This window comes from Salvelinus alpinus, chromosome 7 (genome assembly GCF_045679555.1).
Source record: "Salvelinus alpinus chromosome 7, SLU_Salpinus.1, whole genome shotgun sequence".
NCBI lineage: Eukaryota > Metazoa > Chordata > Actinopteri > Salmoniformes > Salmonidae > Salvelinus > Salvelinus alpinus.
This window is the reverse complement of record NC_092092.1, coordinates 79,278,669-79,296,706: the sequence shown is the minus strand read 5'-3', so window position 1 is coordinate 79,296,706 and position 18,038 is coordinate 79,278,669. Positions and strand designations below refer to the sequence as shown.

At 44.3% G+C, this 18,038-nt stretch overlaps 1 protein-coding gene and 1 long non-coding RNA gene across 3 annotated transcripts; one reads left to right on the top strand and one right to left on the bottom strand.

The window, feature by feature from the left end:
- Positions 1–159: 159 nt before the first annotated feature.
- Positions 160–17,574, bottom strand: LOC139581731 (vesicular integral-membrane protein VIP36-like). 2 transcript variants are annotated; one of them, XM_071411805.1, is made up of 8 exons: positions 17,140–17,574; positions 4,435–4,553; positions 4,137–4,254; positions 3,873–3,955; positions 3,214–3,375; positions 2,816–2,930; positions 1,505–1,624; positions 160–1,319 (listed from the first exon to the last, which is right to left on the bottom strand). In XM_071411805.1, the coding sequence occupies exons 1-8, from the start codon at positions 17,303–17,305 to the stop codon at positions 1,159–1,161; spliced, it is 1,044 nt and encodes a 347-aa protein (XP_071267906.1). In that variant the 5' UTR covers positions 17,306–17,574; the 3' UTR covers positions 160–1,158. The 2 variants fall into 2 exon arrangements, with proteins under 2 accessions (XP_071267906.1, XP_071267905.1); XM_071411804.1 differs by lacking the exon at positions 3,873–3,955 and adding an exon at positions 3,742–3,821 and having other exon boundaries at positions 17,140–17,376.
- On the top strand, positions 16,907–17,939 carry LOC139581733 (uncharacterized). The gene is made up of 2 exons (XR_011676276.1): positions 16,907–17,335; positions 17,686–17,939. It is a non-coding gene; the product is annotated as an uncharacterized lncRNA (long non-coding RNA).
- Positions 17,940–18,038: the final 99 nt, after the last annotated feature.

The following is an 18,038-nucleotide window of genomic DNA, read 5'->3' as shown; positions in this document are numbered from 1 at the left end:
AAAAGGAATGAAAATAATTAACTGATCATGGTCTTCAATTTAGACATCAATAAGTTGAATCAGTAGTAGAGCTTTGCTCGAAGAAGTCCAGGGCAAACGTGTACTGTCTGTCACACATACCAAATGATATGGAAGCATTAGACTACACATTAGAAGATGCAGAGTTTACTCATTTGGGGAGACCAGTTTTATTGAGTCTTACAGGATAAACTCAACAATGGCCTTGTTCAGTTTGAATCATTCAAAACACATTAAAGAGATATTCCCACTCAAATAATCAGTGTATAAGCAGCTTTTCAAACACACAATTCCCATCGATTTAATGCAAGATGAGAAAGGTGGTGCAATCTCACAGTAGTGATTTGTAAAGCCTCCAGTAGGCTTCACCAAAAATGAGAACGTTGAAATCCTTCCCAACACCCACATGGTATAATAACATCAGAACCTAAAATGTAACTAGTCTGTATAAATCAATCGTTGCATTATTAGTAGCCAAATTATTCTTCATATAGGCCATGTGACGGTGTGGATATGGTAGTTGGGGGAGTTGTTCACCCAAAAATATTATTGTCTAAGTCAGCAAAGAAAACTTCACACATGGAGAAAGAAAATGGCAAAGGCCAGATAAGGAAGCCTTAGCATATCAGCATCAGAAGTGCAGCAATCACATTGAACCCAAAGTCAAAAGCAGTCAGTTAAAAACGAAATAAAATCCCATTTACCCATCTAAACTAGCCCAATCAGAACCCAATGGTACAAAAAGCTTATACTGAACATGTTGTGAAAATAATCTCTTTTGAAAGTTGTTATTTAACTAATTAGTGTTTTACAGATCGATCCAAATAAACAATAATTCAACAGCAATTATCCCCTGCACTGTGAAAGCAAAAATAACAGAGGAAGAGGTAAATAAAAACAAAAATGCTAAACTGCCTCCATCAAAAAGTCAAAGGTCACTCAGACACATGGTAGCAACCATTAGTCATGGTTTTCACAAAAATTTGAATGATACCATAACTGACTTATCACAGCGCTTCAGCAGATATAAACATTTGTACAATCTTTAGAAAATTCACTTAGAATAGAGATTCAACAACACATTCTTCGCAACAGTCAATTTCACAAATACCTCTCACATACAGAAATATGTTTTTCCTCTTAGTAAAATCTCCTGTTTCTTTCCTGGCGCTTCTGAAAGACTACAGCCCCTACAACACCACAAACTACAATTCCCAGTAGAGCACATAGCAGAAGCAGGAAGACCTTCCAGCCAGTAAGCGGCGTGCTTCGGAAGTTACCAGTAGGATCATCAATGTTGTCTGTGAAAGAGAAAATGAAAGAATGATCACGGTTAACTCTTCCTCTAACATGCCTCCTCACCTACCGTATATGATCTACAGTAAGATGACAAATACCTGACTGTGGTCAAATAGAATACAAACTTTGTCTATTTGATTAGAACGGAAATGGCTTTTCTTTATAAAATCAAATCAAATCTACCTACCTTTGGGGGACTTCAGCAGGCTAACGCTTGGCTCAATCTTGGTCCAGTCCAGACTGTCCTCATCAGGTGTGTGTTCCACCATCAGTTGATACATCTTCATAGAGATGATGTCGTGGTTATCTGTAACATGAGAGTTGTGTTAGCATAAATCCCCATAGACTTCAGATGTACAACTGACAAAGTCGGAATACGAGTAGTAATTGGTTCAATCTGTGTGTACTCTTCTGCAGTGATAAAAAAATGAATAATAATAATTGAATCAAGGTCAGTCATTATCTTTCTCAGTGTGCAGTTTTTACCTTTGTGTTCTAGAGACCTACATTTATTTAGATCTACATCTCGAAAGAATCAGTCTCTACAACCTGACCCAACCTACCAGAGATCCCCTGTAGCAAGAATCAGTCTATTTAATCCACCCTGACCCAACCTACCAGAGATCCCCTGTAGCAAGAATCAGTCTATTTAATCCACCCTGACCCAACCTACCAGAGATCCCCTGTAGCAAGAATCAGTCTATTTAATCCACCCTGACCCAACCTACCAGAGATCCCCTGTAGCAAGAATCAGTCTCTACAACCTGACCCAACCTACCAGAGATCCCCTGTAGCAAGAATCAGTCTCTACAACCTGACCCAACCTACCAGAGATCCCCTGTAGCAAGAATCAGTCTCCACAACCTGACCCAACCTACCAGAGATCCATTGTAGCAAGAATCAGTCTATTTAATCCACCCTGACCCAACCTACCAGAGATCCCCTGTAGCAAGAATCAGTCTCCACAACCTGACCCAACCTACCAGAGATCCCCTGTAGCAAGAATCCGTCTCTACAACCTGACCCAACCTACCAGAGATCTCCTGTAGCAAGAATCAGTCTATTTAATCCACCCTGACCCAACCTACCAGAGATCCCCTGGAGCAAGAATCAGTCTATTTAATCCACCCTGACCCAACCTACCAGAGATCCCCTGGAGCAAGAATCTGTCTCTACAACCTGACCCAACCTACCAGAGATCCATTGTAGCACTTATCAGTCTCTACAACCTGACCCAACCTACCAGAGATCCATTGTAGCAAGAATCAGTCTCTACAACCTGACCCAACCTACCAGAGATCCCCTGTAGCAAGAATCAGTCTCTACAACCTGACCCAACCTACCAGAGATCCCCTGTAGCAAGAATCAGTCTCCACAACCTGACCCAACCTACCAGAGATCCCCTGTAGCAAGAATCAGTCTCCACAACCTGACCCAACCTACCAGAGATCCCCTGGAGCAAGAATCAGTCTATTTAATCCACCCTGACCCAACCTACCAGAGAGATCTCCTGTAGCGGCAGAAGCCCCAAAGTAGTACCCCGTGGGGAGGCGGACACCCCCGATGTCAATGCACTCTTTCCATTCATTCTTATCATCAATGTCAATCATCACCTGTAGAGATCAGAATGGTGCCATTATTTGAATAGAACTGTAACATGTCGAGTACATAACAGATACTCCATAACATTGAAATTCACCAATTTCATAAACCATGAGACCAGTTTCCCAGACAAAGACTAAACATAATCCTGGACCAAAGAGAATTCTCCAAGGAGCATCTCCATTAACAATGCCTTTTAATACAGGACTAGGTTCAGCCTCATCTATGTTTAGGAAACCAATCCAAGATGTCTGAACTAGAGTAACTTATATAATTTAAAAAAGGGATTCCTACCGTGAGTCTACCTTTGGAGTAACGGATGGCCAGGTAGGTGTCATGGTCTTTGTTCCTGATCTCAGAAGAGCAGCCTCCCAGTTCAGAGGTACGTCCATCATTCCCATGGTCATAGGGCAGAGAACCATTATTCACAATGGCATAGATGTAGGGGAAGGAACGCTAGTGGGAATCAAGGGATGTAAGGACAGAAAACTGGAGAAATGCTCGTCAAAAATAGACATCGTCAATCAATTATTTGATCCGAATCCTGACTCAGTTACCAATCAATCCATCTTAGGCTGTGATGCCCCAAAAAATATTTGTACATGTAATTAAAACATGTGTAATAAGCCGAATGTGGCATATTAAAAGGTGATGTTCATTGTGTTACAAAAAAAGTCCTTCTCAGAAAGCAACAAAAAAAAAAACTTCATATGACAAAATAACAAAGAAAGTCAAAAAGAAAATACTTCACATTTAAAATCCATCCATCACATTGACATGAAACGCAGGACAATAATGATAAATGTAGCTGCATCAACTCACGTCAGCTGCCTCATCGTTATGGTACGTGTCTATAAAAAGGGCGAGGCCGTGGAACTTAGCATTGCTGCCAAACACAGACCCTGCAAAGGGAAGAATCACGTCAAGTCAACCAGTCAGATCGCTGCACTTACATCCATCCCATGGAGATCATTGCGGAAGGTATCCACAAATAAAGCCAGGCCAACAAAATGATCTTGGTTTCCAAAGACTGGGCCTGAATGGAAGGCAAAGAGGTGAGATATGATGAGCACATGACTGAGACATGAAGTGCTTACGGCAAATGCAACCCAGTGCTACCACATCACATTGTCTACTAATTTGATTGCCAAAGCTTTGTAATGGAATGAGGAAGTGATTGATGACAAAGATGTTATTTTGGCAAGATGATACATTACCTGGATGAAGTCTCTCCTTCGTGTACCAGATGGCGATGCCGTCACCATGGAGATTCTTCTTCCCCGACCCGTGGATCTTGTACTGCACGTGCATCTCCCAGTCTTTCAGATAAACAGGCTGCACAGTGAAAGGAAAATGACATTGGATCATCAATTCAACCATCAATTGGACCTATTCAGTTCAAAATGTAGATATTCTCCAATCAAGCTATAATGGATTTGGGAGTGGACTCTTGTTTGTGTATCTGTCTGTAAAGCCTAACAGAATACATTTCCTAGAAGCTAGTTCCTTACTCACCACTGTGTTCCATATGGATCCCTGTCTACTTCTCTCATCAGGTGTCAGGCGCACATAGGAGCTGGTGACTAGCGTGCTCCCCCAGAAGTCCCACTGACTGGATGGGCTGCTTCCAACACCTGTACAACATGTTGGTGAAGAGTCAAGCAGGATTTCAGGGACACATGAGAGAAGAACGTGAATAATTCCGTTGTGCATCAATGACTCATTGCCACCCCTAGCCCAGCTCTGGAGAACTCAAGGGGGCAATGTAATGCAATGGAATTGGAGTCATGAATAAGATGAATCCTTAGCCCAGCTGACTAAACGTAGTTGAGTCGGCTACCCCAAGCCTAGCCAAAGCTGAGGAGCCTGTCGTTGCTCCTCAAAGTCCAGGGACCTTATGTTATCTTCAGAGGTAGACCGGCTCTGGCAGCCAAATACTCCCATCTAAAATGTCAATCGATTCTCAATTGCAATACGGTTCTAGAAACATAACTTTCATAACTTTACTTTCATATCACATCAAAATATCCACACTGTTTTTAACCTGCTTTATCACAGTTGAAGCCCGACAGTATTTTAAACAACACATTTCTGGAGGCATTCTTCCGTTGCACACAGGTGTTCCCGAGCCAGATGGCTAATTAGCAGGCTCTGTCTTCCATCGGTCTTCCGCAAACACGCTCTGTAACATGGAGATATGGCCATGTGGGAACACTACCCCTAACCCTATGTATTGGAACAGAGTCATGATCAAGGGCTAGGGTTCGTCACTAGCTACCGCAGCCACAAAGTCAGAAGGCCCACCGAGCACCCTCATTTTCAAATTGGCATATCTCAAGTTCAAGTAGCAAATACATTCGGGAACAAGACTTGGCAACGTCACTAAAATGAATAACATTGAGAAATCAGTTTTGGGCTAAAAGGGTACGTTGTCTTTTCTGTATTAGATAACTAGCAGACAACTGTTGCTACTCTCATCTAAAATGAGGTAGCTAGCTTAGACATATGTATGCCACCACACAAACAAGAAACATGCTGCTGAAATGAAGGCAGTAAGTTCAATGACAAATCAGTAATTTATACCATACACTTTTTACAACTTTACATTTCATTTTAATAAAATGTTAAAGTACTAATTAACAACGTCACTTCCTGTTAAACGAGGAACGAGGGAGAGCTCGGTTTGTGGTTTTGGAAAATGTTGAATGTCCATTGAAAAGTTTCTTAGTAGCTAGTTACCTTTTGAGTTTGGATCCTGCGACGCGCTTGGCATCAGTTGCTGGGACTGCTACTATCTGTCCAGTGATCCTGCCGACCAAGGCCGGGTCTAAGGACCTGTTTGGTGTAGCAGCTAGCAGGGTTTTCTTGAGGGCTTGAACGGTCAGCCATTGTGGCTGGGACCGTGTATTGTCCCGGGCTTGTGGCTGTCTAGATCCCTGCTGTTTGTGGTTTAGAATCTTCCCTGTGACCTGCCCTGTCTGGAACCGCGTGGAGTAACAACGTAACCTACGTTGCTACCATGACAAAGACCAAAGCCGGTGGGAGTACAGTTGAGTCGCTCTATCACAGGTAAAGAATCTATTTATTTTTTAAACCCACCCCCTTTTTTCTCCCCAATTTCATTATTACGATCTTGTCTCATCGCTGCAACGGGCCCGGGAGAGGTGAAGGTTGAGTTATGCCCGCTATGCCCGTTATGCTTCTTAACACCCGCTCGCTTAACCCGGAAGCCAGCTGCACCAATGTGTCAGAGGAAACACCGTTCAACTGATGACCGAAGTCAGCCTGCAGGCGCCCGGCCCGCCACAAGGAGTTGCTAGAGGGCGATGAGCCAAGTAAAGCACCCCCCGGCCAAACACTTCCCTAACCCAAACCCCAGGCTGTAGTGATACTGTAACACTGCGATACAGTGCCTTAGATCGCTGCGCCACTTAGGAGGCTGGTGAAGAATCTTTCAAACGAACAAAAATAGTATCCTGAAGCTGTGCACCAGAAGAGGAAAGAACTGATCCCAGCCATGAAAGCTGCCGTGGGGACATTGCGGGGGACATTGAGCCTGTCATAGCGGATGTAAGCAATGTCCACCCTCCCAAAAGTCTGGAAGAGATGAGAGCCAAACCTAGGTGTTTGTAGCTTCAACCCCAATTACACACCAACCGATTAATGAACTGCTGAATGTATATATATTTTTTAAATCAAGCCTGGTGTGCTCTTTTCCATATTATGTTTATCTCTGATAAGCTACCCATGAAAGGGATGAAAATAGCCTATATTATATATTTTTAATTGATGTAGTTGTGTCCTTGAGCTGTTATTGTCTATTAATGTTATGTATTACGTCATGTTTCATGTGGACCAACAGGTAATGGGGATCCTAATAAAATACACAAATTAAATGTTACTAAATAAAATTGAAGATGGGACTTTAAAAACAGGTGTCCAAACTCTGTGGTCACTAAAGATCCTATGGGGGGGGGGGGGGGGTGCTTATATTGACATATCACTACATGTGTATGTCAAACTGTATTTCCTATCATGTAATACTGTGTATAAAAGTACCATGTACACTACCGTTCAAACGTTTGGGGTCACTTAAAAAGGTCCTTGTTTTTGAAAGAAAAGGAAATAATATCAAATTGATCAGGAATACAGTGTACACAATGAAGAAGTGACTCCGGGATGCTGGCCTTCTAGGCAGAGTTCCTCTGTCCAGTGTTTGTTCTTTTGCCCATCTTAATCTTTTCTTTTTATTGGTATGTCTAAGATATGGCTTTTTCTTTGCAACTCTCCCGGTGTTGTCTCTTCACTGTTGACGTTGAGACTGGTGTTTTGCGGGTACTATGAAGCTGCCAGTTGAGGACTTGTGAGGCGTCTGTTTCTCAAACTAGACACTAATGTACTTGTCCTCTTGCTCAGTTGTGCACCGGGGCCTCCCACTCTTTCTAATCTGGTTAGAGTCAGTTTGCGCTGTTCTGTGAAGGGAGTAGTACACAGCATTCATCAAATCAAATTTTATTTGTCACATGTTAATGCGAGTGTAGCGAAATGCTTCTGCTTCTAGTTCAGACAATGCAGTAATAACCAACGAGTAATCTAACCTAACAATTCCACAACTACTACCTTATACACACAAGTGTAAAGGGATGAAGAATATGTAGATAAAAATATATGAATGAGTGATGGTACAGAACGGCATAGGCAAGATTCAGTAGATGGTATCGAGTACAGTATATACATATGAGATGAGTAATGTAGGGTATGTAAACATTAAGTGGCATTGTTTAAAGTGTGTAGTGATACATGTATTACATAAAGATGGCATAGAGTACAGTATATACATATGAGATGAGTAATGTAGGGTATGTAAATATTAAGTGGCATTGTTTAAAGTGGCTAGTGATACATTTTTTACATCAATTTTTCCATTATTAAAGTGGCTGGAGTTGAGTCAGTATGTTGGCAGCAGCCACTCAATGTTAGTGGTGGCTGTTTAACAGTGTGATGGCCTTGAGATTGAAAAACAGCTTATGTCTCTCGGTCCCTGCTTTGATGCACTTGTACTGACCTCGCCTTCTGGATGATAGCGGGGGGAACTGCCAGTGGCTCGGGTGGTTGTTGTCCTTGATCTTTATGGCCTTCCTGTGACATCGGGTGGTGTAGGTGTCATGGTAGGCAGGTAGTTTGCCCCCGGTGATGCGTTGTGCAGACCTCACTACCCTCTGGAGAGCCTTACGGTTGTGGGCGGAGCAGTTGCCGTAACAAGCGGTGATACAGCCCGACAGGATGCTCTCGATTGTGCATCTGTAAAAAGTTCTTGAGTGCTTTTGGTGACAAGCCAAATTTCTTCAGCCTCCTGAGGTTGAAGAGGCGCTGCTGCGCCTTCTTCACCACGCTGTCTGTGTGGGTGGACCAATTCAGTTTGTCCGTGATGTGTACGCCGAGGAACTTAACCTACTACCCTGTCCACTACTGTCCCGTCGATGTGGATAGGGGGGTGATCCCTCTGCTGTTTCCTGAAGTCCACGATCATCTCCTTTGTTTTGTTGACGTCGAGTGTGAGGTTATTTTCCTGACACCACACTCCGAGGGCCCTCACCTCCTTCCTGTAGGCAGTCTCGTCGTTGTTGGTAATCAAGCCTACCACTGTAGTGTCGTCTGCAAACTTGATGATTGAGTTGGAGGCGTGCATGGCCACGCAGTCGTGGGTGAACAGGGTGTACAGGAGAGGGCTCAGAACGCACCCTTGTGGGGCCCCAGTGTTGAGGATCAGCGAGGTGGAGATGTTGTTACCTACCCTCACTACCTGGGGGCGGCCCGTCAGGAAGTCCAGTACCCAGTTGCACAGGGCGGGGTCGAGACCCAAGGTCTCGAGCTTGATGACGAGTTTGGAGGGTACTATGGTGTTAAATGCTGAGCTGTAATCGATGAACAGCATTCTCACATGGGTATTCCTCTTGTCCAGATGGGTTAGGGCAGTGTGCAGTGTGGTTGCGATTGCGTCGTCTGTGGTCCTATTGGGGCGGTAAGCAAATTGGAGTGGGTCTAGGGCGTCAGGTAGGGTGGAGGTGATATGGACCTTGACTAGTCTCTCAAAGCACTTCATGATGACGGAAGTGAGTGCTACGGGGCGGTAGTCGTTTAGCTCAGTTACCTTTGCTTTCTTGGGAACAGGAAAAATGGTGGCCCTCTTGAAGCATGTGGGAACAGCAGACTGGGATAAGCATTGATTGAATATGTCCGTAAACACACCAGCCAGCTGGTCTGCGCATGCTCTGAGGATGCGGCTGGGGATGCCATCTGGGCCTGCAGCCTTGCGAGGGTTAACGCGTTTAAATGTTTTACTCACGTCGGCTGCAGTGAAGGAGAGTCCGCAGGTTTTGGTAGCGGGCCTTGTCAGTGGCACTGTATTGTCCTCAAAGCGAGCAAAGAAGTTGTTTAGTCTGTCTGGGAGCAAGACATCCTGGTCTGCGACGGGGCTGGTTTTCTTTTTGTAATCCGTGATTGACTGTAGACCTTGCCACATACCTCGTGTCTGAGCCGTTGAATTGCGACTCTACTTTGTCTCTATACTGACGCTTAGCTTGTTTGATTGCCTTGCGGAGGGAATAGCTACACTGTTTGTATTCAGTCATGTTTCCGGTCACCTTGCCCTGGTTAAAAGCAGTGGTTTGCGCTTTCAGTTTTGCGCAAATGCTGCCATCAATCCACGGTTTCTGGTTTGGGAATGTTTTAATAGTTGCTGTGCGTACGACATCGCCGATGCACTTGCTAATAAACTGGCTCACCGAATCAGCGTAGTCGCAATGCGGAACATATCCAAATCCACGTGATCAAAGCAATCTTGAAGCGTGGAATCAGATTGGTCAGACCAGTGTTGAACAGACCTGAGCGCGGGAGCTTCCTGTTTTAGTTTCTGTCTATAGGCTGGGAGCAACAAAATGGAGTCGTGGTCAGCTTTTCCGAAAGGAGGGCGGGGGAGGGCCTTATATGCGTCGCGGAAGTTAGAATAAAAATGATCCGGGGTTTTACCAGCCTGGTTGCACAATCGATATGCTGATAGAATTTAGGGAGTCTTGTTTTCAGATTAGCCTTGTTAAAATCCCCAGCTACAATGAATGCAGCCTCAGAATATGTGGTTTCCAGTTTACATAGAGTCAAATAAAGTTTGTTCAGGGCCATCGATGTGTCTGCTTGGGGGGAATATATGCGGCTGTGATTATAATCGAAGAGAATTCTCTTGGTAGATAATGCGGTCAACATTTGATTGTGAGGAATTCTAAGTCAGGTGAACAGAAGGACTTGAGTTCCTGTATGTTGTTATGATCACACCACGTCTCGTTAATCATAAGGCCACCCCTCTTCTTACCAGAAAGATGCTTGTTTCTGTCGGCGCGATGCGTGAAGAAAACCAGCTGGCTGTACCGACTCCGATAGCGTGTCTCGAGTGAGCCATGTTTCCGTGAAGCAAAGAACGTTACTGTCTCTTATGTCTCTCTGGAATGCTACCCTTGCTCGGATTTCATCAACCTTGTTGTCAAGAGACTGCACATTGGCGAGTAGTATGCTCGGGAGCGGTGAGCATCGCTCACCGCTTCGGGAAAGTCGTATTCCTGGTCGTAATGATGGCGAGTTGACGTTGCTCTTATATCCAGTAGTTCCTCCCGACTGTATGTAATAAAACCTAAGATTACCTGGGATACCAATGTAAGCAATAACACGTAAAAAAACAAAAATACTGCATAGTTTCCTAGGAACGCGAAGCGAGGCGGCCATCTCTGTCGGCGCCGGAAGTAGATGAACTTCAGTTTCTTGGCAATTTCTCGCATGGAATAGCCTTCATTTCTTAGAACAAGAATAGACGGACAATTTCAGAAGAAAGGTCTGTTTCTGGCCATTTTGAGCCTGTAATCGTACCCCACAAATGCTGATGCTCCAGATACTCAATTAGTCTAAAGGCCAGTTTTATTGCTTCTTTAATTCAGAACAACAGTTTTCAGCTGCACTAACTTAATTGCAAAAGGGTTTTCTAATGATCAATTAGCCTTTTAAAATACATACAAATAAAGAGTATGTAAGTGGGGTTAGGATGGAGTTTCCCCTATATATAGAGTGGGGTTAGGATGAGTATAGAGTGGGGTTAGGATGGAGAGTTTCCCCTGTATAGAGTGGGGTTAGGATGGAGAGTTTCCCCTGTATAGAGTGGGGTTAGGATGGAGAGTTTCCCCTGTATAGAGTGGGGTTAGGATGGAGAGTTTCCCCCTGTATAGAGTGGGGTTAGGATGGAGAGTTTCCCCCTGTATAGAGTGGGGTTAGGATGGAGTTTCCCCCTGTATAGAGTGGGGTGAGGATGGAGAGTTTCCCCTGTATAGAGTGGGGTGAGGATGGAGAGTTTCCCCTGTATAGAGTGGGGTGAGGATGGAGAGTTTCCCCTGTATAGAGTGGGGTTAGGATGGAGAGTTTCCCCTGTATAGAGTGGGGTGAGGATGGAGAGTTTCCCCTGTATAGAGTGGGGTTAGGATGGAGAGTTTCTCCCTGTATAGAGTGGGGTTAGGATGGAGAGTTTCCCCTTGTATAGAGTGGGGTGAGGATGGAGAGTTTCCCCTGTATAGAGTGGGGTTAGGATGGAGTTTCCCCTGTATAGTGGGGTTAGGATGGAGTTTACCCTTAACCTGCTCAGGACCTTACAGTGTTTCATCAAGGATCTCTCTGTACTTTGCTCCGTTCATCTTTCCCTTGATCCTGACTAGTCTCCCAGTCCCTGCCGCTGAAAAACATCCCCACACCATAATGCTGCCACCACCATGCTTCACCATAGGGATGGTGCCAGGTTTCCTCCAGACGTGACACTTGGCATTCAGTCCAAAGAGTTCCATCTTTTTTTCACCAGACCAGAGAATCACTTTCCTCATGGTCGGAAAGTCCTTTAATACATTTTGGAAAACTCCAAGCAGGACGTCTTTTTCTTTTTTTTTACCGTAGAGTCTGGCCACTCTACCATAAAGGCCTGATTTGGTAGACTGCTGCAGAGATGGTTGTCCTTCTGGAAGGTTCTCCTATCTCCACAGAGGAACTCTGGAGCTTTGTCAGAGTGACCATCGGGTTATAGGACACCACCCTGACCAAGGTCCTTCTCCCCAGATTGCTCAGTTTGGCCGGGCGGCCAGCTCTAGGAAGAGTCTTGCTGGCTCCAAACTTCTTCCATTTAAGAATGATAGAGGCCACTGTGTTCTTGGGGACATTCAATGCTGCATTCATGTTTTAGTACCCTTCCCCAGTTCTGTGCCTCGACACAATCCTGTCTCAGAGCTCTATGGACAATTCCTTCGACCTCATGGCTTGGTTTTTGCTCTGACATGCGCTGTCAACCGTGGGACCTCATATAGACAGGTGTGTGCCTTTCCAAATCATGTCCAATCAATTGAATTTACCGCAGGTAGATTCCAACCAAGTTGTAGAAAAAATCTCAAGGATGATCAATGGAAACAGGATGCACCTGAGCTCAATTGAGTCTCATAGCAAATGGTCTGAATACTTATGTAAATAAGGTATTTTTGTTTTTATAAATTTGCTAAACTTTCAAAAAAAAACTGTTTACACTTTGTCATTATCAAGCATTATGTGTAGATTGATGAGAAAAAAATATACATTTTAGAATACAGCTGTAATGTAACTATATCTAGAAGTCAAGGGGTCTGAAGACTTTCTGAATGCACTGTATAACAGTTGGTTTTACTAATAAATCAACGAATAATTGATGGATCAGTAGAGCAAATATATGTCTGACTTTGTGGCTGTGGTAACTAGTGACGACCAGGGCTAGGGCTAGGGCTACCCCCCAAAGCCCAGAACTGGACCTGACTCCGTCCACCTCAAATCTACACCACACCTTCCAAAACAACAAAAAAATGTAGTTGAGACTTGCATGAGTTCCAACTAGACAAAATAAAGTAGCTAGCTAACGTTAACTAGCTAGCTGAAGTATCTGCTGAACTTGTACACTTGACTTAAATAATTTGTATTACAACCACAACAGATTTAGACAATTGGCATAACAGCAGAAAGGGAGGGTAGCGGCGAAGAACCCCTCTTCATACACTACATGACCAAAAGTATGCGGACACCTGCTCGTCGAACATCTCATTCCAAAATCATGGGCATTATTATGGAGTTGGTCCCCCTTTGCTGCTATTAACAGCCTTCACTCTTCAGGGAAGGCTTTCTACTAGATGTTGGAACATTCCTGCGAGGACTTGCTTCCATTCCGCCAAAAGACCATTAGTGAGGTCAGGTACAGATCTTGGGCGATTAGGCCTGGCTCGAAGTCGGCGATTCATCCCAAAGGTGTTTGATGGGGTTGAGGTCAGGGCTCTGTGCAGGCCAGTCAAGTTCTTCCAAACTGAACAACAAACCATTTTTGCATGGACGTCACATTGTGCATGGGGACAGTGTCGTGCTGAAATCAGGAAAGGGCTTTCCCCAAAGTGTTGCCACAAAGGTAGAAGCACAGAATTGTCTAGAGTGTCATTGTATGCTGTAAGGTTAAGAGCTCCCTTCACTGGAACTAAGGGGCCGAACCATGAAACACAGCCCCAGACCATTACTCCTCCTCCACCAAACTTTACAGTTGGCACTATGCATTCGGGCCGGTAGTGTTCTCCTGGCATCAGCCAAACCCAGATTCGTCTGTCGGACTGCCAGACGGTGAAGTGTGATTCCTTACTCCAGAGAACGCATTTCCACTGCTCCAGAGTCCAATGGCGGCGAGCTTTACACCACTTCAGCCGAAGCTTGGTAATGCTCATGTGTGGCTGCTCGGCTATGAAAACCCATTTCATGAAGCTCCCGACGAACAGTTCTTGTGCTGACGTTACTTCCAGAGGCAGTTTGGAACTTGGTAGTGAGTGTTGCAACCGAGGACACACTTCGTGGCTGAGCTGTTGTTGCTTTTAGACGTTTCCACTTCAAAATAACAGCACTTACAGTTGACCGGGGAAGCTCTAGCAAGGCAGAGATTTGACGAACTGACTCCTTGGAAAGGTGGCATCCTATGACAGTGCCACGTTGAAAGTCACTGAGCTCTTCAGTAAGGCCATTTTACTGCCAATGTTTGTCTATGGAGATCGCATGGCGGTGTGCTTGATTTTATACACCCTGGCTGAAATAGCCAAATCCACAATTTTTTGTAAACTCAGCAACAAAAGAAACGTCCTCTCACTGTCAACTGCGTTTATTTTCAGCAAACTTAACATGTGTAAATATTTGTATGAACATAACAAGATTCAACAACTGAGACATAAACTGAACAAGTTCCACAGACATGTGACTAACAGAAATGCAATAATGTGTCCCTGAACAAAAGGGGGGAGGGCAAAATCAAAAGTAACATTCAGTATCTGGTGTGGCCAACAGCTACATTAAGTACTGCAGTACATCTCCTCCTCATGGACTGCACCAGATTTGCCAGTTCTTGCTGTGAGATGTTACCCCACTCTTCCACCAAGGCACCTGCAAGTTCCTGGTCATTTCTGGGGGGGAATGGCCCTAGCCCTCACCCTCCGATCCAACAGGTCCCAAACGTGCTCAATGGGATCCGGGTTCTTCGCTGGCCATGGCAGAACACTGACATTCCTGTCTTGCAGGAAATCATGCACAGAACGAGCAGTATGGCTGGTGGCATTGTCATGCTGGAGGGTCATGTCAGGATGAGCCTGCAGGAAGGGTACAACATGAGGGAGGAGGATGTCTTCCCTGTAACGCACAGCGTTGATTGCCTGCAATGACAACAAGCTCAGTCCGATGATGCTGTGACACACCGCCCCAGACCATGACGGACCCTCCACCTCCAAATCGATCCCGCTCCAGAGTACAGGCCTTGGTGTAACGCTCATTCCTTCAACGATAAACACGAATCCGACCATCACCCCTGGTGAGACAAAACCACGACTCGTCAGTGAAGAGCACTTTTTGCCAGTCCTGTCTGGTCCAGCGACAGTGGGTTTGTGCCCACTGATGAAGGGATTGTGAGATCCTGGTGTAACTCGGGCAGTTGTTGTTGCCATCCTGTACCTGTCCCACAGGTGTGATGTTCGGATGTACCGATCCTGTGCAGGTGTTGTTTCACGTGGTCTGCCACTGCGAGGACAATCAGCTGTCCGTCCTGTCTCCCTGTAGCGCTGTCTTAGGCGTCTCACAGTACAGACATTGCAATTTATTGCCATGGCCACATCTGCAGTCCTTTATGCTTCCTTGCAGCATGCCTAAGGCACGTTCATGCAGATGAGCAGGGACCCTGGGCATCTTTCTTTTGGTGTTTTTCAGAGTCAGTAGAAAGGCCTAAGTTTTCATAACTGTGACCTTAATTGCCTACCGTCTGTAAGCTGTTAGTGTCTTAATGACCGTTCTAAATAACTTCATAGATCTTCATTGTAAAGGGTTTAAACACTGTTTCCCATGCTTGTTCAATGAACCATAAACAATTAATGACGGGGGCGACCATGGTAGCTAGCTATAACTAGTATACACCGGTAGTGTCCTTCGCCCCCGCCTGTCGGGAACTGTTAATGACGGTGCGCGAAATACACTATGCTAGCTTAGCCAGCTAGTCCTGAGGAGGAGTCCGGTACACAGCAGGCGACACCACAGGTAGAACAATGAGACTGATATTTTACCGGATGTATAAATGTGAAATATCCAGTTCGCGTTTCCACTCACTACCAAATATGGTGGTGAGAGGAAGCCCAGGGGCCAGCAGGGGGACAAGATAGAGATGGATTTTGGACGACATTCTGCTACTTTTCTCATCAATTAAACATTTCTCTAACAATACAGTTTCTGTTTCCAAAACTAAAATCTGTTATGAACAGAGTGGACTAAGTTTTGTAGACTTTTCCCTTTGCCATGGTTTTATTTATTTTTGTTTAAAATGAGTGTAAGGGCGAATTGAGTTATTGCGCACTGCCCTAACGGAAATATGCAAAAACATCATAAAAACATGCCAATAGGCTCTCACAAGCTCGTCACCACGATTAATTTGCTCAAATTGAAAACAGGCTGTGGTCTATCTTGGGTTAGTTATAAATAAATAAAAATCCAACACCATATGTTAGCTAGCTAACTAGCAAGCTAGCACACTGTGCTACTAGTACACAGTGTCACCCCCGCCTCCCACCTGCTGTGTACCAGAGTAGCTAGCAGGCAATGTTCTCGGGTACACAACAGGCGGGGGCAACACTGTGCTAGTTAAGAGTGTTCATGAAGGAACCAATGGGATGCTCGAGGGGGTGCGTTCCTGCAGATACAGGTACGCCCCGAATTGCAGGCTGCAGTTGCACACTATTTTACTGAGTTATAGTTCATATAAGAAAATCAGTCAATTGAAATAAATTCCTTAGGCCCTAATCTATGGATTTCACATGACTGGAATACAGATGTGTCTGTTGGTCACAAATACCTTTAAAAAAATAAAAGTAGGGGTGTGAATCAGAAAACCTGTCAGTGTCTGGTGTGACCATTTGCCTCATGAAAAGTGACAATTGCACACTCCCTTGAAACGTCTGTGGCATTGTGTTTTGTGACAAAACTGCCAATTTGAGGGGCCTTTTCCTGTCCCCAGCACAAAGGTGCATCGGTGTAATGATCAAAATCAATCAAATCAAGTTTATTTTATATAGCCCTTCGTACATCAGCTGATATCTCAAAGTGCTGTACAGAAACCCAGCCTAAAACCCCAAACAGCAAGCAATGCAGGTGTAGAAGCACTGTGGCTAGGAAAAACTCCCTAGAAAGGCCAAAACCTAGGAAGAAACCTAGAGAGGAACCAGGCTATGAGGGGTGGCCAGTCCTCTTCTGGCTGTGCCGGGTGGAGATTATAACAGAACTATGCCAAGATGTTCAAAATATTCATAAGTGACAAGCATGGTCAAATGGTCAAATGATCATGCTGTTTAACCAGCGTATTGATATGTCACACCTGTCAGGTGGATGGATTATCTTGGCCAAGGAAAAATACTAATTAACTGGGATGTAAACAAATGTGTGCAAACTTTTTGTGCGTGTGGATAATTTCTGGGATATTTTATTTAAGCTCGTGAAACCAACACTTTACATGATGCGTTTATATTTTTGTTCAGTGTAGTATGACTTAGCAGCTAACGTTTCTAACAAGATAACAGTTAGCTAGCTAACTAAGCTACCGATTTCACATGCCGTTAGCGTACTTACCCTGGTACGGTTTCATGAGCGAATGCTCACGCTTTAAGTGCTCTGCATTGCCGTCTGTTATATCGCATTGCACTAGAGTAAAGTGAAGAAATAAGAAAAGCAGTGGCCTGCTGATAAATGTACAAAAACCTCTCATTTTGCTCACTCGGCCTATGTAAGACACCATGGATCCTGGATAACCATGTTCCTGATCCGGGTAGGAAACAGCAACTCCCACTAAAATGGTTCCTATGTTACTTCTCAAGAACTTTGACCGTGTCCTATTTTTTTGTTGTTGTTGAAATTACCTTCTATATGGGAATTATATTTTCATTGTTACCTTTCAAAGTTCCCCCCCAAAAAAATTGTTTGATTATCGCTTTCAACGTTGTATGGAACGTTTTTATAGTTGCTAAAACGTACTATTGTCAATCATAGACGAGCACATAGTTAAAAAGCCAACGAAAACGAACAATCAGCGGATGCGTATAGTTGAAACGTTCGAAGTATGCAAATGTTCACAACTTTGCAAATGGCGCCACTGAGGTTTCTCTCTTTCTCCACTAGATGGTGCCATTACATCAGTTTATGATCCTTTGAAGCGTTCCTGACTTCCTGCTGTGACGGCCCACCACAAGGTCGCGCCCAAGGTTGGATAGTAACTGACTACATGTAATCATTTACAGTTACAAAAAATACGTATTGGATTACTTTTCTCAATGACATTCAGTTCAACATTGATAAAACACTCAAGGTTAAGTTTGTTCCACCTGAACAAATCTGATCACAAGTCAAATAAACCACTATGATGACACACCAAATCCGTTTTATGGATCCTTTTTGTCACTTCTAATGCCTCTTCAGTGGGAAGTAATCCAAAAGTAACTGAACAAACCCAGCCATCACCATGTCTTGAGACT

Excerpts from the sequence above, each read along its gene's own strand:
- LOC139581731 (XM_071411805.1), bottom strand. The coding sequence starts at position 17,305 with ATGGTGTCTTACATAGGCCGAGTGAGCAAAATGAGAGGTTTTTGTACA. Across the intron at positions 1,625-2,815 it reads CGCTACAGGAGATCTCTCTG|ATAACCACGACATCATCTCT; the intron begins GTAGGTTGGGTC and ends CTCATGTTACAG. Across the intron at positions 1,320-1,504 it reads CCTGCTGAAGTCCCCCAAAG|ACAACATTGATGATCCTACT; the intron begins GTAGGTAGATTT and ends TCTCTTTCACAG.